This window comes from Lagenorhynchus albirostris, chromosome 10, assembly GCF_949774975.1.
Source record: "Lagenorhynchus albirostris chromosome 10, mLagAlb1.1, whole genome shotgun sequence".
NCBI lineage: Eukaryota > Metazoa > Chordata > Mammalia > Artiodactyla > Delphinidae > Lagenorhynchus > Lagenorhynchus albirostris.
Genome location: NC_083104.1, coordinates 6,311,330 through 6,332,114, shown reverse-complemented (window position 1 = coordinate 6,332,114; position 20,785 = coordinate 6,311,330). Strand labels below are relative to the sequence as shown.

Below are 20,785 nucleotides of genomic sequence, written 5' to 3'. Positions count from 1 at the left end.
GTGCAAAGTGGTTGGATCATTTTGAACAAATATGGAGACTAGTACCTGTAAGGTTAAATTGTGGAGACAGTTAAGGGCATCATTGTCTTAACAGTTAATGGTTGACCCTTCCTCCCCCAAAAGAGGGTCTGCTTTAGCCTCTCCCCACTTTCCTGAGGCTGCTCTGTCCCCAAGATTCCCTGGTGGACATGGAATCGGCTGCCTCCTGCCATTCCTGATGTTAGGAGGCAGTCACCCTACCCGAGTCTGGAGTTCCCTCTGATGTTCCCCTGCTCAGGCCAGGATCTAGATGGGCATCTGAGACCATCCTTGAGAACAAGAAGCAGGGTTGGCGGTAAAGTTTGGATTATCCGAAGGTGGTCTGGTTCTCTGTGAACTCTAGGAAGAGACAGTGGAGTTTGGTAACGGGGACTGCATGTGGTGGGGGGATGAGTGCACAGCAAACAGGGTGCCCCCAGGTGGGGCAGAGTTGAGGGGAGGGGCCGCTGGGACAGGGCCAGGCCCACGCCACACGTTGCTTTGGCTCAGCTCCTACAACTGAGAGCCCACTGGCCAGTGCTCACGTGCTCCGTTTGCTCTGAGGGTTCCATAAGTTTATTCTGGTATTTTAATTTTTTTTAAAAATGTGGAACATTATAGAAATCCAGAAAAGCACAAAGAAGAAAATACAACTCACTTAGAAACTATTCACTGTGAATGTCTTAGGGTATATCCTTCTGGTGTTTTAGGTTTTGATTTTTTTTTTTAATGAACAGTTTTGGGGGGATGGGGCAAAAATGGGGTCACACTAAATGAACTGTTTTGAAACCTACTTTCTTCACTCTCTCCCATATTCGTACATGGTCTTTGGCAACACTTCTGCAAGTTTGGATGGAGGATGGAGAAAAATATCTGCTGCATTCATTGGCTCCCCACAGGGCCCTGCGGAGCTGCAGCCCCTCTCTTGATTTCTCTTTTCCTTCTGGTAAAATTATGGAACGTCTTCCTCATGTCACCCTCATGCCCACCCCCACTACTGTCCCGAGGGCAGCAAGCCCACTCCTGCACGTTCCCAGCGCCGGGGACTGGCATCTTGCTGTGTGCACATGCTGTGGTCACCCCTGCTGGGTGGCTCCATGGGGCCCGTCTGCAGCTCAGTTGCTGGCAGGCTTCCTGCACCCCTGCTGCTCTCTGCCCAGGGCTGCTATCAGCCCGTCTGTCCGTTCAACGTCCCTCCTGTCCTCTGCTTTGCAGGCTCTCACCCAGGGGTTGCAGAGGGAGCTGCTCTGGAGCTGACCCAGCACAGAAAACCATCAGGTAACATCAACGACCAAAATCAAAACAACCATCTGTGGAGTTCTTTTCTGAACCATTTGGGTGAAAAGCACCCTCGCAGCCATTAAAGTTTATTTTGGCCATAATTCTACAAGCCAGATAGGATTCCCACCCCCATTTTATAGGTGGAAAAACTGAGGCCAGAGAAATCAAGAGTAGTACTTAGGGTCACTCTGCTGGTAAAAGGTGGACTGGAGATTTGAATCCAGGACAGGTCTGATCCAGTGTCATATGCTGTCTTCTACCCCATGCTGCCTCTGCAACTAAAGAGGTAAGAAGGGTACAGAATGTAGGTAGAACATCTGGGGGAGACTGAGGGTCAGAGAGGTCATCCAAGCTGGTAGTCCTTCCTTGCCTGAGGGCTGGGCTGGGCTCCCGGCCTAAGAATCTCCTTTATCGGGATTTGTTAAAAGTATAGATCCGTTCATTGATGATGGACACTTAGGTTGTTTCCATCTCCTGGCTATTGTAAATAGAGCTGCAATGAACATTTTGGTACATGACTCTTTTTGAATTATGGTTTTCTCAGGGTATATGCCCAGTAGTGGGATTGCTGGGTCATATGGTAGTTCTATTTGTGGCACATATATACAATGGAATATTACTCAGCCATAAAAAGAAACGAAATTGAGCTATTTGTGATGAGGTGGATGGACCTAGAGTCTGTCATACAGAGTGAAGTAAGTCAGAAAGAGAAAGACAAATACTGTATGCTAACACATATATATGGAATTTAAGAAAAAAAATGTCCTGAAGAACCTAGGGGTAAGACAGGAATAAAGACACAGACCTACTAGAGAATGGACTTGAGGATATGGGGGGGGGGAAGGGTAAGCTGTGACAAAGCGAGAGAGTGGCATGGACATACATACACTACCAAACGTAAGGTAGATAGCTAGTGGGAAGCAGCCGCATAGCACAGGGAGATCAGCTCCGTGCTTTGTGACCACCTAGAGGGGTGGGATAGGGAGGGTGGGAGGGAGGGAGACGCAAGAGGGAAGAGATATGGGAACATATGTATATGTATAACTGATACACTTTGTTACAAAGCAGAAACTAACACACCATTGTAAAGCAATTATACTCAGATAAAGATGTAAAAAAAAAAAAAGTATAGATCTGGGGCTGTCTCCTAGAGATTCTGATGTGGCACATCTGGGGAGGGACCTGGGGACCTGTGTCTTTGTAGAGCTTCCTAAATGACTTGGAAACACAGCCAGGCTTGGGGACTGCTGGTGAATTAGTAGCAGGTCCTCACTGTTTGCAGCCACTGGGTGCTCACTAAGTGAAGAACAACAGCCCGGTAAGGGGTCCACTACGATCATCCTCAAATTAAAAGATAGGGAGAGTGAGCCCCAGAGAGGTTAAGAAGCTTACTGAAAGTCACACAGCTCCAAAGTGGCAAAGAGGACTTTGATCATGACCAGAGTCTGTGCTCACATACCGCCTTCACCTACCGGGGCAGCCAGGAAACCTCCCTATTCAGCCTCACAGGAAAATCCTGCATTGCTTACCCTGCCTTGGCTATTACGGCCTCAGTGAATGGAAAATCTCCCAACTGCATCCTGGGAGGCAAAGGTGAAGTGCACATAATATTTCTGTTTGGAATTTTGGTTGCCTGGGGCTACTCTCTGACATGGACACGTAATGGAGGGCACGTGACACAGATGGCCAGCGTTGATGCTAGCCCAGGAGATGTCAAGACCACATTCTCACATGCTGACTTTTGGAAGCAAAAGGCATCTTCCTTCCTCCTGGGGCAGGAGCTGGCAGGAAAAAGAGGGAGAGCCCTCTTCGTCCCTTGGTTTGTGGGTTATTTTGTTTTGTTATTTTGGGGCGACTCCAGGATCTTAACACCTTCAGTGCCTGTCACCCTATCCCTCTGTTCTCCTAGGGTGACCTTGAGCCGCAAAACTGCTGTCCACGTAGACCAGGGCTGACATCGCACATCCGTCTGCCAGGACCCCTGCGTCCAAACTCCAAGACATGGCGACCAATGGCAGCAAGGTGGCCGATGGGCAGATCTCCACGGAGGTCAGCGAGGTCCCCGTGGCCAATGACAAGCCCAAAACGCTGGTGGTCAAGGTGCAGAAAAAGGCGGCGGACCTTCCAGACCGGGACACATGGAAGGGCCGCTTCGACTTCCTCATGTCCTGCGTGGGCTACGCCATCGGGCTGGGCAATGTCTGGAGGTTCCCATATCTCTGCGGGAAAAACGGTGGCGGTAGGTGCTGGCCTGGTGACCTCCTGCTGGGTCTGCACACACACCCCCCCCGACACACACACACACACATGGAGAGTGTCCTGCTTAGGCATTTTCTGGGGTGACCTGGGGGAAATGGGTCCCCTGAAGACTCCAATGGGAGTGCCAGGCCCCACTTCTGCTTCTTGTCCTTTTCCAAAGGATTCCCAAAGGGCAGTAGTCCTCTGTTAATGATGCCCGAAAGTTCCCGTCTTCATTCTGCAAAGTGCAGGGCATGGGTCTTGAGCAAAGGACGTCCTCGGGCCTCACTTTGGCTTCGGGGGCTGCTTTTAAGGCAGAATATAATGAAATCATGGCAGGGACCCCAGAACGCCCCGCTATGATGCTCTCTCTGACCGACCGGGTTTCTAAAAGCTCAAGGCCACGAGCATCTCTCTTCTCGACCCCGCAGGGGCCTTCCTGATCCCCTACTTCTTGACGCTCATCTTTGCGGGGGTCCCGCTCTTCCTGCTGGAGTGCTCCCTGGGCCAGTACACGTCCATCGGGGGCCTGGGGGTGTGGAAGCTGGCCCCCATGTTCAAGGGTGAGTGTGCAGAGTGGAGCTGTGGGTTGTGGTCGTGCTCCTGCCCACAGCTCCGGGCCCTGGACAGAGGGAGCTGTTGGGTCACGTCTGAGCAGCGGGGAGCCCTTGCAGGGGCCAGGTGACCCATGGCAATGCTGGTCAGAGGAGGACCCAGTCCAGAGGCCCCGCACGCACGTCAGCCTGCCCTGCCCCGTGAGCTCATTTCCCCAGCAGGGGCTGGGCGCGACTTCCTCTGCTTCCTTGCTCAGTGCCTGACGGACACTCGGGTGGACACGTGCAGGGTCGTGCTCGCCTGGCAAGCCAAGGCCCCGGTCCGCCCTGCAACCAGCCTGTGCTGGGCCCCAGACGCAAGTCCTGGCTCCCTCACTTGCCATGTGTGTGTGACCTTAGCCAAGTCCCTGCTTCTCTCCAAGTTCCAGTGACACTGTAGATGTCCTGGAAAATGACAACGATGACAGGAGCTGGGATGGTTATGATTCTTACTGTATTAAATGAAGGTCGTGATGATGTGTCTGGTCCCAGGTGTGGGCCTTGCCGCTGCTGTGCTGTCGTTCTGGCTGAACATCTACTACATTGTCATCATCTCTTGGGCCATCTACTACCTGTACAATTCCTTCACCACAGTGAGTGGCCCCTTGGACCACCCGCCCCCCAGAAGGAGCCAGACCCAGACCCCACCCTCCCTCTACTGGGCCCACCGTTCTGCCGACAGGGCCATTCCTCCGGGTGGCGGGCGTGGTTTGTCTTCAGCAGCCCTTGTGTCCTCGTCATAGCACCATTCGCCCATGTTATATAGACCCAGACAGCCTGGGTTCAAATCCTGACCCTAGTCTATACCAACTGTGCTGCTTCAGGAAAGAGACTTAACCTCTCTGAGCCACAGTGCCCTCATTTATAAAATGGGGCTTAAGGTAAAACTCACCTCACCTCATACGGTTGTGTGAGGATTAAGGAGTAATATGTGTAAAGTGCTTAGAACCATACCCAGCAAAGAACAAACACTGTAAGTGTTCACTGTTAACTTCATCGTGCACAGGCTCAGACGGGCACGGTTACTTACCCAAGGTCACGTAGCTGGGAAGTGGCCCCAGGGTGGACACAGGAGACCTTTCGGTACAGCTCGGAGAGCTGGTTTTCAGAGTGAAAAGGCTGAGGTTCAAATTTCAGCCCTGACATGTAGGAGCTGTGTGGTCTTGAGCAAGTTGCTGCCCCTCTCTGATCTCTAAAATGGGGCTCACAACATGACCTGCATCTGGAGCTGTTGGGAATGGGAGGTGAGGTAATGGCTGTGAGCAGGCTCAGAGGACTGTGAGGACGCACGGGATGTGCTGGGGCCACTGGGGCCAGCTCTTGGGGTCTTATGTGGTTTATCTGTGCCGCTGTGTCTTTGCAGACGCTGCCGTGGAAACAGTGTGACAACCCCTGGAACACAGACCGCTGCTTCTCCAACTACAGCATCGTCAACACCAGCACCATGACCAGCGCCGTGGTGGAGTTCTGGGAGTGAGTGCGGGGCCATCCCTGGGGACGGTGGCGTATCACTCAGGGCCAGTGAGAACAACAGCGAGCTATTCACTGCAAGATTTTAAGCAGGAAAGTGACATGATCAGACATTAGAAGGGGCTGGAGTGGGGACAGAGCAGAAGTGAAGGGGGGTGGTCCTGCTGGGAGGCCTCTGCAGACATCCAGGTGAGCGGCCATGGTGGCAGAACTAAGTCACTGGCAGGTCCCTTGAGCAAACAGCACTTTCTCCCGATTAGTGTAACGGACCCATGGCCCCCGCCCAGCTCTTGGAGCCCAGTGATCACAGCTATCGGCACCATCACGCCCTGGGCGCCCCCGGGCCACTCCAGCCCCCGCCAGCCCCACGTAACTTTGTCCTCCCCCCGATGTTCCACCAGGCGCAACATGCATCAGATGACAGACGGGCTGGATAAGCCAGGTCAAATCCGCTGGCCTTTGGCCATCACCCTGGCCATCGCCTGGATCCTTGTGTATTTCTGTATCTGGAAGGGTGTTGGCTGGACTGGAAAGGTAAGAGGTGTGCACAGTGGGGACCCAAGGGGGATGGGTCTACAAAGGGATCTCTGCTCTGGGTGAGGAGTCAATAGCTCCCAGGAACCCCATCCAACTTTGACTTAAGCAGGTGCCTTCATCTCTCTGTGCCTCAGTTTCCTTTCCTGTAAAATAGGAATAAAAGGATTAAAGGAAATACTGCAAGTCATGCTGTTAGTGCAGTGCCAGGCTCATGGTGAATCCCTTGAGATCGAGATTCCCCTGGGCCGGGCAGAGCCATTGCAAAGCGGAGGGCAAATGTGGCTCCTGGACCATTTGACAAACCATCCCTGAGATCTACTCTGTTCCAAGCTTTGTTCTAGGTGCAGGTGATCCAGAGGTGAGCACAGTTACATCCCGGCCTTTGAGGAGGTAATAGAGATGGATTGGTTCATGGTTAAATACTCAGGCCCTGTGTTCAAACGGTTCTGACCCATCGTGGCCATTTATGTGGCTGTGTGACCTGGAACAAATCACTTTGCCTCTCTGAAACCCAGTGTCCTCTTCTGTAAAATAGGACCAATAACCGCTTATCCATTGGTTTGTTATGTGAATCAAATGAGCTGCTGATTTTGTGAAGAAGGCAGAAGCTAGCAAGAGGAGTTGTTATTGTTTTTGTTTTTGGCAAAGGCAGAGCCGTGCCAAGCTGGGATGTCCAGCCTGGGGACACCTGGGGATTAAATTGCCAATCAGATCGGGGGTGAGGTGGGGACTGGCCTCACCCCCACCTCTTTCTGTTTTCAAGCCCCATCCCAGGAGTCTGGGGACAGAAGATGGCCAAGTCTCTCACTGGCCTGGACCGGAAGGAAACTCACAGGGCAAGGGTATTGTCTGAGGTCTTAGAGCAAGTAAGGGAAAGAAAGGAATTGAACTGAATCCGGCTCAGACAGGGAAGTCCAGACTGCCCAAGAAGCTGAATCGAGCAAAACAGAACCTTAGTGAATTACACACTTGGGCACAGACCCAGCTAACGAGAAGCTGCCCAACTGCGGTCAGGTGGGACCTTCGGATCCACCGGGTTCTCAGAACCAAGGCCGCTGTCAAACATCTCTGCTTTGTCCCTAGGCTAGGTGAGCAGGAGGAGGGCACAGGTGTCTCCCAGCCCAACTTCAGGCAGCAGAAGAATGTAGGGCCCAAGGGCTTTGGCGGAGACAGAGCTGAATTTGAATGTCAGTCCCCTGGGCCCTAGCTGTGTGCACTTGGGCAAGTCACTTCACTTTTCCGAGCCTCAGTTTCCTCATCTGCTAAATGGTCACAGTATTAGTGCCTTACAGGGTTGTCTCAAAGACTAAGTGAGATAATCAATCTGCATGGAATGTAGAGCGTATGCCTAGCACACAGTCGGCACTCAATACATGATGTCTATTATAATTATTTGTGGGTTGTGGGTGGTACCTAAAGTTCCTGCTGCCTTAGGAGACCGACTACTTCTTGGGGACAGAGAGTAGAGCCCCTCTCACTGCATCTTTTGAGTGAGTCAACCAGTCTATCAATGAGCATTTACTGAGCTCCTACTGTATACCTGGCTCCATGCCAAAGACCCAGTGAAGAGCAAGACATAGATGACATGGATTAAGCATGTTGTATGTCCTCATACACCCAACCTGTCTGAGCAAAAAGGTTGATTGTACCCAGACAAGAAAAAGCTAGGTTCAGAGAGGATGAGAAATTGACCCAGTGTCACACAGCTTGTAGGTGACACAGATGATTTTAAATCCCCTATTCCTAATTCCAAGTACAGTGTTTTTTCTGCTGGATCGTGGCTGCCTTTCCTAAGCCTGAAGAGTCTCAGAGTCGTCAGGGAGATGAGACTAACCCAGAGAATAATTTATGCTGACCAGGAAGTAGGGGTACATCAGACTTGGAGGTACAGAGGTCACTGACCTTGAAAATTGCTCTTTCACACTGGTGAGCAAAGAAATGCCATTTCAGACAGTGATGTCAGTTTCTTGATTATCAATTTAAAGTAATTTGTAAGGTGATTATCCTCAGTGCTGGCCCCTTTGTGGGAAAGGCACTGTCTGTAGTACTGGACGAAGTTCAGTTTCCGGGAGGTAATTAGGCAATGTGGATCGAAAAGCCTTGAGAAGTTTATTCCTTTTTACTCAGTAAATCCACCTATAAGAATTTTTCTCGAGAATAGTATAATAATTTTGTAGACAAAGTTTTATCTACAGGGTGTCCGGTGTAGTAGTATTGAGACTCACATAAAATTGGAAATAACCTGAACGGATAACAGTAGGGGAAATTTTAAAAAGGGTGGTGGGACCTCCTGAGGGACTGTTTTGTATAATTAAAAATCACAGTGTATAAGACAGTAAAACAGCATTCAGTAAACGAAACAAGAAACAAAGCTGTACGTACTGTGTTTTTTAACTTTAAACATGTTAAATGAGAAGGCAAGTATATAATTTGCACCTCATTTGTCAGAAAATGTAATCATATATGCAAAGGAAAGTCTCAAAAGAGAATATTAAAATATTAACATCCATGCACTTATGTATTTGTCAGGCAGTTACTGAGTGTCTACTATATACCATGGACTGTTCTAGGCACTGGGAAAACAGAGAAGTGAACACGACAAGTCCTGTCCCTCATGTAACTTGTATTCTACGGGCTGTTGAAAGGAACTCTAATTTGTGTGTGTATTCATATGTAATTAAAAAATTTCCTTGTCACCACATATATTATTTGAATACTTTAAATAAAAATAAAAAAATAGGAAGGGTAGGGAAAGGGGAAAAAAATGCGTGCTGAGCTGGTTGATTCAGACACCAAGGAGCGGCTTCAGAAAAGTGGCCAAGAGGAGCAGGTTAGGAATCCCGGAAGGCTTCCTGGAGGAAGATGAATTGGAACCAAGCCCAGATCCACAACAGGTAGGGATGTAGGTAAAGTGGTTAAGGAAATCATGGGTGCGCTGGAAGGGGCGTAACCCTTTGCCCCCTTTCCTCCCAGGTGGTCTACTTCTCTGCCACGTATCCCTACATCATGCTGATCATCCTGTTCTTCCGCGGAGTGACGCTCCCCGGGGCCAAGGAGGGCATCCTCTTCTACATCACGCCCAACTTCCGCAAGCTGTCGGACTCTGAGGTGAGCGACCTCCCAACCTGGTCCTGGAGCGCCCCCCGCTGGGTTAAGAGCACATCTGGGTCCTGAGCCATCGTTTACCACCTTTAGGATAAGTTATCGCACCTCTCGGAGGGACCCGCATATGTGAACTGGGGTTGCTGCCTGGTAGAGCTGGTTAGCACGTGTAAAAGGCCCTGGGGCGTTCCGGGCTATGATTATGACTTTGACTTTTTTTTTTTTTAATCATTCTGCCTATAGGTGTGGCTGGATGCGGCTACCCAGATCTTTTTCTCCTATGGGCTGGGCCTGGGATCCCTGATCGCTCTCGGCAGCTACAACTCTTTCCACAACAACGTCTACAGGTGCTTCCCCGCGGCCACGCCCCTCCGAGAGCACGCCCCTCCCTTGGCCTGTCAACTCCACCCATCTCTGAGCCAAAACCTTCTGGCCACTCCTTCCGGTTCCACCCCTTCCGGGGGAGGCGGGGGGAGGGGCACACCAGTAGCTCGGCTCACAGGTACCCTACTCCGCCTGGCCCCTTGATAACCACGGCCCGCTAGCTCACCTTCCCGCCAGCCCCACCCTTCCTGACCCCACCCCTCCCTCTCTGCAGGGACTCCATCATCGTCTGCTGCATCAATTCCTGCACCAGCATGTTCGCAGGATTTGTTATCTTCTCCATCGTGGGCTTCATGGCCCATGTCACCAAGAGGTCCATTGCTGATGTGGCGGCCTCAGGTCAGCACCGCACTGGGGAGGGCTGGGGGGAGGGGCTAACCCCGCGGACTTTGTACATCTTCATCGCTGTCACCGTCATCACCACCGTGGCTCGCTGGCGTTGAGTGTCCCTACCTGCCGCAGTGCCCTGAGCATTTACACGGACAGTGTCCCTGAATCTTCCCAACACTATGGGGTCAGTGCTCTTGTTATTCTCATCTCATAGGTGAGGAAACCGAGACTCACCAAGGTCACCTACCCAAATTAACAGAGCTCAAAGGTGGTAGGACTGGAGTTGACCCCAGACCTGGCTGGTTGCAAAGCCAGGCCATTCTGGCACCTCCAGCACGATCCTGGACATCTGGGGGGAGCAGACCTACTCTTGTCCCCTGGGATATCAACTTCGGTCCAACCCAGACACCTTCACCATCGTGACTCAAAGCGCCCGCATCGGTGGTTTTGTCCCAGTTCCAAAAAGGTTCTCACCGACTGGGCTGTGCCCACTCTGCTCTCCACACAGTCATCCATGCCACAGGGTCCAAGGACAGCCCCAGACACACCCCCTTCCCTGCTCAAACGCGGGAGACCCGCTGTGTGCTCAGCAGAGGCTCAGGGAGGCAATGTGACCTGTCCCTTCTCTGTCGTGGGGAGCTGGGCGTGTCGTGTGGAAAGGAACATTCCCCTCCAAGGGCTTGCTCTCCCCTGCACAGGCAGCGCAGCATCTCATTTCTCTGGAACTTCCCAGCCAACCCCCTTTCCAGAGCCAGACCCCAGAGGGGTTACAGTCTCTTTCTTTCTTCCACCGTTTTCCCTGATCTCCTGGATACCCACCCCCAGACACTCACAGGGTCCCAAACTCCTCAAGCCTTCTACCCTGTTCTCCCATCGTAGCAAAGGGTTCCAGTGTCTAGTGCCCAGGCCAGGCCCCCAGCATCATCCTGGACCCTTCCTTTGTCTTCCCTCCCCTTCCCTCACAAACCAACCAAAACCAGGGCCTGCGCACTCTGCCTCCTGAGTATCTCTCCATCCGGCCCCCTGTCTGCACCTGCACTGTCCCCAGTCCCCACCGCTGGCCAGGTCACTGCAGTCCCTCCTCTTATCTCACTGGTCCCCTTGCCTCTGGACCCAACTCTGTAGCCTCCTGCCTCCCCCTTCCTCAGCCCCTCCCCCCAACTGTTTCCTTGTCTGGAAAAGGAGGCTGATAACACTCACCGAAACGTTTCCTCTGAAGATGAGATGAAATAAAGCTCAGGAAGTGGGTGCGCTGGGGATGCCGCAGGGGCTCAGCACCTTGTATTTTTTCCTCTTCTGCCCTTCCTGCCACAGGCCCTGGGCTGGCGTTCCTGGCATATCCAGAGGCGGTGACACAGCTGCCCATCTCTCCCCTCTGGGCCATCCTCTTCTTCTCCATGCTGCTCATGCTGGGCATTGACAGCCAGGTGAGGTTACCCTCCCTGGCGCCTTGAGGAGCCCCCACCCAGCCTCACTGGTCCAGGACCAAGCAGGGAGAGGAGCCCATTGTCTTAGGCCCCCTAGAAGCTGGCCAAGAGTTTCAAACCCTCGGGATGTTCTACCACATGACACTTCAGGGATCAGCTCAGCTACCTTCTGCGTTTTCCAGATGGGGAAACTGAGGCCCAGGGGGAAGGGATTCTCCTGAGGTCACAGAGGGAGGCAGAGGGAGAGTCAGGCCTGGAACCCAGGGTTCCCCTGGCCCTGCCGTCCCCACAGGGTGAGGCTTTGGGTGGGTGGGGCTGGGGCTGCCTGGGGTGGCTGACCTCCGCCCCCCGCAGTTCTGCACCGTGGAAGGCTTCATCACTGCCCTGGTGGATGAGTACCCCAGGCTGCTCCGCAACCGCAGGGAGCTCTTCATTGCCGCCGTCTGCATCGTCTCCTACCTGATCGGCCTGTCTAACATCACCCAGGTGAGCGCGTCAGCACCCGGCACACCTCTGCTGCTGCCTGCCCGGGGCCACTCCCAGGCCCTCTATGCCCCAGCCTTGTCCCATCCCACCTTTCATTTTGGTGGACAAGACTGACATGCAAATTAGATCATTAAATGCCATGAAGAACAGAGGATAGTGGGACAGAGAATGAACAGCAGGGGTGGGAAGGACGGTGCCTTGGACAGAGTAGTCAGGGCAGTCCCTCTGAGGAAGTGACATTTCAGCTGAAACTCACATGGCGAGGAAGAGTCAGCCAGGGGAAGATCTAGCTAGGGGAGGAAAGCACAGCAGGTGCAAAGGCCCTGGGGTGGGAATGGGCTTGGCAAGCTTGAGGGACAGAAAGAAGGCCAGCGTGGTAGCGACAGAGGGAGTGGGGGAGTAGGTAGTGGATGCAGAGCCAGATCATGCAGGACCTTCCAGGGTGGGCATTTGGATTTTATTTTATTTTATTTTACTTTATATCTCTTTACATTTTATATATTACATTACAGTCTTATTTAAACTATGGAAGAGCTTCTGGAGAGAGACATGACTGGTTTAACATTGTGAACAGATGGCTCAGATGACCAGCTCCTCTTTCTGCCCTCCAGCCCTCCCAGAAATGGGACATTTCCCTCCGCCACCTGGGCATTTTCTTCCGATTCCCCAGAGTCCATGCCCACATCCTTGCAGGGTCGCAAAGACCTCTGTGCTTCCTCTCATCTACCCTCAAGCCTTCTTGATGCAGTGTAGCCTAATCCCAACCCACACAGCCTGTGTTGACCAGGAACTGAATGCACTGGTCCCCCGGGGAAGTGGACCCTCTCTCAGCTCTTTTGCTTTCTCAGGGGGGCATTTACGTCTTCAAACTCTTTGATTACTACTCCGCCAGTGGCATGAGCCTGCTGTTCCTCGTGTTCTTTGAATGCGTCTCCATTTCCTGGTTTTATGGTAAGCACCAACCCCGCCTCCCTCCCTCCCTCGTTCATTTGTTCATTCATTCATTCATCCCTTTCTTCAGTCATCATTCAGTAAATACGACTTGAGCACCAGGCCCTCTCCATACATTAATTTATTCGGTCCTCACTGCAGTTCGATGAAGTTAGCACAGGACGTCCCATGTTTAGAAGATACCATAAGAAGAAGAGTTAAATAAACTCATTTAAAATGGGAGTCAAAATTTCTTCATAAATTTTGCCATAAAAGACCTCTTTGAGATTTTATCGAGAAAAAGGAAACTGAAACTATAAAAAAGTTCTAAAGTTAAATATTTTTAAAAGCTAGGCTATAATTAAAAGTATGCACTATCTTAGAATGTAGGACATGATGATTTTTATTTGTTGATTTTGTGGGCTAAGTTTCCTGACCCAACTGCGTGATAGTGAAAAGGCTGTCCTTCCAGGCACTTTGGTTGTCACAGCAAGATGATGTTTTTGGAAGAAGTGTTCTCCAGAGTCCCTCTGGGTCCTTGGTATTCTGTGTATGTTGTTTGTAGTCCTGCCACCTCACCCTTCCTCATCATTTTCTTCTTGCTTTCTAACTGGTCTAGCACTGTCAGGTCCTCACTGTCAGTGACTTTGCTGATGATCTGAGCAGTGCCCAGTGCCCAGTGTCACTCTCATGAACTTCAGGACATCTGCAGTGGGTTTTTTTGTTTTGTTTTTTTTGCAAGATTGGCAGTTCTTCTTTGCAATTTGCAATCCATCACCAGTTGCTTATGCATCAGATCAGCAGGGAAAACCACCCCTGCCCAGCAAAGCTTTGAAGGAATGGCTGGGAGAGATGTTGGGTGGGAGGGACACTGAGAGTGACGGGGATGCTCTTTGTAAGTACATCCTTTTGTTGGTGGATGTTTTCACATTCAGGTGACTTGCTCTCCCATACAACTCGTTTCCTGGGGGATTTGGTTATTGAATCCTTAGCTAATAAGGACCCCCACCCCCACCCCAGAGCATTAGCCCCATGTTACAGATGAGGAAACTGAGGCTCAGAGAGGTTAGGTGACTTGCCCGTGGTCACACTGTGACAAAACAGCAGGTCGGGGCCTTGAGCCTGCAGTCCCCACGGCTCGCCCATCCCTCCTGCTCTTGCTCCAATTGTCACAGGTGTCAACCGATTCTATGACAACATCCAAGAGATGGTTGGCTCCAGGCCCTGCATCTGGTGGAAGCTCTGCTGGTCCTTCTTCACCCCCATCATTGTGGCGGTAAGGGCAGGGCCAGACTGGGCCCTGGGGTGACTCAGGTCCAGAGAGACACTTCTGGAGCCAAAGGCAGGGGGAAGAGACCCACAGACCTCTGTTCCCTAGGAATACTATTCTCTCATTTGTGCTGAGCATCTACTCTGTGCCCTGCATGGTACCAGACACGCTGCAGCATCCTCAAACATCAGCACAGTAGGCGTTATTGCCCCACTTGACTGCTGTCAGTACTGGGGCTCACCAGCCAGCATCACCCAGTGGGCTGGTGCTGCACTCAAACCTGATTCTGAAGCCAAACCAGTCACTCGGGGAGGCCTCTTATCCTCAGCATCCCTCGTTCCCTCCTGCAAGGGGAAGCCGAGGCACGAGCAGGCCTGGGAGGGGCTGCCCAGGTCCTTGCAGTGAGGCTGGGCCACTGCATGCACAGGGACACTCAGCCAATGGCCGACTCGGGGCGACCTCCCACCCTTGTTCTGCTTGACAAACTGGTTAACCTGGAGGAGGGGATGCCCTTTTCTGTTGGTCCTCCCGGAGAAGCTACCTTTTGCTATTGGTCCTTCCAGAGGGGGCACCTTCTTCGTATTGGCTTTCCCAGAAGGGATGCCCTTTTCTATTGGTTGCCACTGAGAAGGCACCTTTTTCTGTTGGTCCTCCCGGAAGCAGTGGCTTCTTCTGTTATACACAAAGGCACCTTATGTCCTAGCAGTGGCCTTGGGTGCAGGATTCCCAAGATGCTGGGCCCTTGTGAGGGTCAGCCCCAGGGCAGGGGTAGAGGGCAGTGGACCTATCAGCTGCAGGGTCTAGGGAGGGGCCTTGGCAGTCCAGCCTGGGTGACTGCCTGCCTCCCTCCTCTTTCCTGTCCCTCCCCAGGGTGTGTTCATTTTCAGTGCTGTGCAGATGACCCCTCTCACCATGGGAAGCTACGTTTTTCCCAAGTGGGGCCAGGGTGTGGGCTGGCTCATGGCCCTGTCTTCCATGGTCCTCATCCCGGGGTACATGGCCTACATGTTCCTCACCTTAAAGGGCTCCCTGAAGCAGGTAAGTCCCTTCTTCACCCTTCTTGTCGCTGGGCCCCTTCCCCACTCTGTTGGGCACCACGCCTACGCTCGTGGAGCACAGTCTATTTGGGGAGACAGACAACTTGATAGCCAGTGAAAGTAGAGTGTCAGAGGTCATGATTGGGGTGAACCAGGGAGACATCCTCCTGCATTATGGAGGGTTAGAGAAGGCTTCCTAAAGAGGGGACAGCAAAGAAGAGAACTAAGGACTATCCAGACTTAAAAGTAGAAGCAGGGGGGAAAAAAAAGATACAAATGAAGTTATTTACAGAACAGACGTAGACTTACAGGCATAGAAAACAAACTTATGGTTACCAAAGGGAGATAAATTAGGAGGTTGAGATTAACATATACACACTACTGGGCTTCCCTGGTGGCGCAGTGGTTGAGAGTCCACCTGCCGATGCAGGGGACACGGGTTCGTGCCCCGGTCCGGGAGGATCCCACATGCCGCGGAGCAGCTGGGCCCGTGAGCCATGGCTGCTGAGCCTGCGCATCCGGAGCCTGTGCTCCGCAACGGGAGAGGCCACAACAGTGAGAGGCCCGCATACCGCAAAAAAATCAACAACAACAACAACAACAAAAAAACATATACACACTACTATATATAAAATAGATAAACAACAAGGACATACTATAACACAGGGAACTATACTTAATATTTTGTAATAACCTATAAGGAAGAAGAATTTGAAAAAGGATGTGTATGTACATATATATATATATATATATATATACACATATATATAAAACCAAATCACTGTGCTGTACACATGAAGCTAACATAAAATCAACTCTACTTCAATTTTTAAAAATATAAATAAATAATAAAAGTAGAAGCAGAGAGAATGTTCCTGGAAGGGGATGGGAAGCATGTGCAAAGTCCCAGGGGTATAAACTGATCAGTGAGGCTGGAGGGTAGAGTCGGGAGGGGTGCAGGGAGGTGATAAGACATGAGGCTGGGAATGTAAGAAGGTTGGACCAGATCATGAAGGGCTTTGAAAATCAGGACAAGAACTTTGGACTTTATCCTGAGTTTATCCAGTGGCAAATGGGGAGCCATTGAGGTTTCAGAGCAGGTAAGGGTGGGATCAGATGTGTTAAGAGCTTAACTCTAGACCTCATGTAAGGCACGCTGCCCCCAGCAGGGACCCACTGGCATATGTGAGGTCCACGTCAGCTCTTTGTTAAATTATATTGAATTCTTGAGTGAAACAAGGCAGTGCTGGAGGTCCAGGTGCTGAGACATTGATGAAGTAAGTGTAGCCTGGGGAGATTTCACTGAGGAGGTGGAAGGCCACAGCTGGGAGAACCTAGATCTGTGCCTCTCAGCCTTATTGCCCACCAAGATGTCCCTGCCAGACACACTCAGAGCCAGACGGAGGGTCTGTAAGGTCTGCATCGTAGGAGTGGTGTGTTGTGCGCAGCCCCCGGAGTTGCTGGGCCAGCCTCCTCCCTTCACAGAAAGAGCACATGAGGTGCCGGGTGGGGAAGCTGCCTCCCCATCCCTTGCAGTCAGGTATTAGCAGAACTGGGGTCTTACAGCCCTTTCTTCCAACTCCAGGTCCAACACTTTTGTTTACCATGACTCGCTGCTGTGTCTCAAAAGGTAGTCAGGTCTGAGAGTGGCAGAGAGGCAGAAGGGGTGCATTTGTGGAAGGGAGCACAGCCTGTGCAAAGGCCCAGCGGTGGGACAGGGAAGACTCGTCTGAGGACAGTGCGCCGATGGGGCAGGATGGCAGGGCGGGTGTGCAGAGAAGGTGGGGAGGTTGCACCCCTTTAGCAAACATGCATTGAGCACCTGCTATATGCCAGACACTATTGTCAGTGCTGGGGACACAGCCATGAGCAAAATCCTACCCTCATGGACCTTACATTCTGAGAGAGGAAGATCAGCAATTAACAAAATAAAGTCACATTTGATGGGGATGAGGAATATGGAGAAAGAGGGTGTAGGGGGTGCTGGGCAAGGCCTCGCTGAGCCAAGACCTAAGGAGACAGAGACTGAGCTGTGTCACTGTCTGAAAGGGGTGTCCCTGGAGAGGGTACGGCAAGTGCAAAGGCCCTGGGGCAGGTGCTTGCTTGGTGCTTGTGAGGAGCAGTGAGGAGGCCAGTGTGGCTGCAGTGTAGAGAGCGAGGGGCTGAGGGGAGAACACTGAGGTCTGCGGCGATGGGCGCCAGATGCTGTGGGGCCTTGTAGGGCTTTGGTGAAATGGGAGCCCTTGTGGGGTCCTGAGGAGCAAAGGGATGTGATCCCCCTCTGGCTGGGGTGTTGAGAGTAGAATGAAGGGGATGAGGGGCAAGAATGGAAGTGGAGGGCTGGGGGCAGTTACTGCAGGGACCCAAGCGAGAGGGAGTGGGTGTGGCCCAGCGGAGCTTTGGAAGGTGTGCAGGAGGGGGCTGGCACCTGGGAGCACCTCGCAGGCAGAACAAACAGGGGAGACTTGAGAAGAGGGTGGGCCAACGAGAGGCCATCCCCCCTCCCTCCCAGCCTGAATCCTCCCGCTGTCCACAGCGCATCCAGGTCATGATCCAGCCCAGCGAGGACATTGTCCGCCCCGAGAATGGCCCAGAGCAGCCCCAGGCCAGCGGCTCCGCCAGCAAAGAGGCCTACATCTAGGGGTGCAGGGCGGCTCGCCCACCCACACTCTCACCCCGACCCTGGCTGTACACGACCACCACTTGATGTCTGAAGATACCGTCTATCTCAACCTACCTCGAGTGGCGAGTCCAGACACCATCACCATGCAAAGAGAGGGAGGTGGGGACAGTCACACCCCCGTGGGCCCCGCCGTGGGCAAAGAAGATGCCCGATGGCTCCAGCACCTGCGGGCTGGTGACCTTTTTAATCTGGGCCCCATCAGCATCAAGCAGTCGGCCTGTGTGACCGCTGTGATAGATCATTTTTATCCCGCCAGCGAGTGTGATGCGGAGAGGCCGCACACTCCTGGCTTTTAGTTGTATTCCTGACTGTTCTCTTACTGCCGAAACCCATGACTGTTATCTCGGACTTGGCAGGAGTTCGGTTCCGTCGGAACACTGCTCTGTGCACATGAAAAGGGCATTTTGTATAATGGACATTTCCAGGGAGAGCTCACTCTTAAGAGCAGAGAGCCAGCAGAGCTCTTTCATTTTTTGGTTTTCTCCTTCCCGAGGCAGCTTGACAACCCCCAGCCCCTTCGGTATTCCCAGAACTGCTTTCTCAAGCACTCCGCCCAGTGTCCTGTTTCCCTGCCGCCCGGCGGAATGAGCATCTGTGCACTAAGCTTTCCTGGCCCCCCCGCCCCCCGCTTCTCACCACGCCATTCTGCTTGCGCCTGGCCCAACAGTGATCGTTCCCGATGGGCGCTGCTCCTCGGAAAACTGCCACAAGCACAACTGATTTTTTTAATCACCATTCCGGGGACCTCAGATCCCGCTGGGGAAATTCCCTAATCAGGAGCCCCAGTTTCTCCTAGGCTGCCCGGCTTTGCAGAGCACAGAACAGTTGCAGAGGAAATCAGAGTGAGGCTCTGTCCTTGAGGCAAAGTGGATCCAGCGATCTTTCTGTCTCCTTCTTAAAACGTCTCCCTCACTGCAACCCCAGTCAAGGCTGCTGCCCTCTCCCCTTCCCTGAAGTCCCCCGGTGAGAATCTCCTCACTGCCACTAAAATCTGCCAGCCCAGTAAATGAGGAGCTAGTGTTAATCCAGACCTGCCCCGCCAAGTGCTTCCGAGATTAAAGCTGCTTCGTTGGGAAGTAGTATTTGTTCCGTTCCAGAACTGGGCTCCACAGTGGTGGCAGCAAATCGGGTGAAGACAGTTTCTTGCAAGCTCCAGCAACTCAGCGCTTCTCATTTGCCAGGAACATGGGTTCCCATGTAGCAAATCGTATGTTGTGCCCTGTACTCCTTAGCTAGTTAACTCACGAGTTGTGTTTTACGACTAATCCTTAATAACTATGGTAAATAACTGTGACTGTGGGTTTTTTAATCTGTCATCCTCGTCCAAAAGTGACCAGCATACCAGTTCTTGCAATAAGGTATTACCCTCAGAATATTAAGCACATTCTTGTAGAGAAAAAACAAAAAGTCTGCGTACACATATAAATGCACACATATGTACATTCATCCTCATGCTTGGTACATAGGGTCTCATTTGATATTGTGTAGGAAATCTAAAAGCTTTTCCTGAAGTCATCTGTAAAATAGTCTCATTACTAAGGCATCCCAAATGCCAACTGGTGAATCCAGGATCAAAATGCATATGTATTGTTAAATTATAGGGTTTAGAACAAAAGGAACCCTTCACTGTGTCTCATGGTCCCAGCCCCCATCCTTTGTGTGAATTCCTTTAGAATAAGGGCAGGAAGACTTCTAACTTTCTCTTTGTTCTTCATTCTGAAACTAAGAACAAGTCTTTCGAAGACAAATGCAGCGTATTTAATGTTTGTAATCAAATCTAAGTGAGATGTTTGGCAAGAAATCCCTTAACTGATTTCCATCCAAACCTACTTATATAGCACAATATTATGTGTCGTACAATTACTGTGAGAACTGTGAATATGTGTAACTTTTTTTAGTATTTGCCCTGGGGAGGGAAAGATATTGTATTATCATATATGCTTTTTTTTGCAATAAGGATTTATTCTCAGAACACCAAGTAAATCTATCTCTATATTAAAAAATATATGTAATATATACATATTCAAACTATATACAGAGCCTGTTTTAAAAAATATTACAGTATTATTTAGTAAAATCATCTGTTCTATGGACCAAATGTAAAATATTTATACATGAAGATGCATTTTAAATGTCTATAAATGGTGTTATAACTAGAGCACGGGCGTTATGTACGTTTCTAAGAATATAGAGGAAAAATAATAAAGGTTCTATGATATACAATGTCAGACCTTCAGTTCTTTGGGGTGGGGGTCACAATAGCCTCTTTCATCAAAACAGCGAGAGATACACAGAAAACATTTTTCCCCAACAGAGAGAGATTTGGGCTCAAAATCCAGGGACATGGAACTGGACTTCCCCAGAAGTCTTGGAATGAGTGGATAGAAAATGATTCTGAGCCACAGAAGGGAGGTGCTTTCACTCTTCTAAGAAACTTAAATGTGGTCAACGAAATGAAGGTCTAAAACTAGGATAATAGGAGCACATTAAGTTAACAACATTCATTCCCTTGTGATTCATTCCTCAAAATATTTAATTTTAAAATCTTATTTAAAATTTGAATTCTACAGAGAAGTTGTAAGAAAGGTTCAACAGTCACCCAGGTTCACCAGTTTTTGACACGTTGCCACCTTAAGTCTGTCTGTCAAGGTTCAGTCTGGGAAGCAGGACCACTATGAGTGTTCTGGAATAAGGTGTTTATTAGAGGAACAAGCCTTATACAGTTGTGGGAGAAGGTAGGAAGTAATGGTCTGAAAGAGAGAGTTGGGAGATCAGAGGAAAGTCACTAACCAGGTGAGCAGGAGAGGTAGGAGTGGGCCTGGTACACATCAATGCTCAGATGGGCCCATTCTGAAGACCAGCTTTGTGAGTGCCCATGATAGCGCCAGCAGATTACTCCCCTCTCGGTCCTGGCAAACCATCCCTTTCATGGTCCTCCATAGACCCTCCCCCGGGACACGCCTCAGGCTCACTGAGCTGTTGTGGGGCTGCTTGGGGGA

At 51.1% G+C, this 20,785-nt stretch overlaps 1 protein-coding gene across 3 annotated transcripts; it reads left to right on the top strand.

Moving 5' to 3' along the window:
• Positions 1 to 501: 501 nt before the first annotated feature.
• SLC6A1 (solute carrier family 6 member 1) lies at positions 502 to 19,976 on the top strand. Of its 3 annotated transcripts, XM_060161184.1 has the most exons (16): positions 502 to 964; positions 1,234 to 1,296; positions 3,209 to 3,538; positions 3,969 to 4,100; positions 4,623 to 4,723; positions 5,494 to 5,603; positions 6,002 to 6,134; positions 9,111 to 9,245; positions 9,483 to 9,586; positions 9,838 to 9,962; positions 11,268 to 11,380; positions 11,735 to 11,866; positions 12,715 to 12,817; positions 13,972 to 14,072; positions 14,937 to 15,104; positions 17,640 to 19,976. In XM_060161184.1, exons 3-16 carry the CDS (start codon positions 3,301 to 3,303, stop codon positions 17,742 to 17,744), a joined length of 1,800 nt encoding a protein of 599 aa, XP_060017167.1. In that variant the 5' UTR covers positions 502 to 964; positions 1,234 to 1,296; positions 3,209 to 3,300; the 3' UTR covers positions 17,745 to 19,976. The 3 variants fall into 3 exon arrangements, with proteins under 3 accessions (XP_060017167.1, XP_060017168.1, XP_060017169.1); XM_060161185.1 differs by lacking the exon at positions 14,937 to 15,104; XM_060161186.1 differs by lacking the exons at positions 502 to 964; positions 1,234 to 1,296; positions 3,969 to 4,100; positions 4,623 to 4,723 and having other exon boundaries at positions 3,452 to 3,538.
• The last annotated feature ends 809 nt before the right edge of the window (positions 19,977 to 20,785 follow it).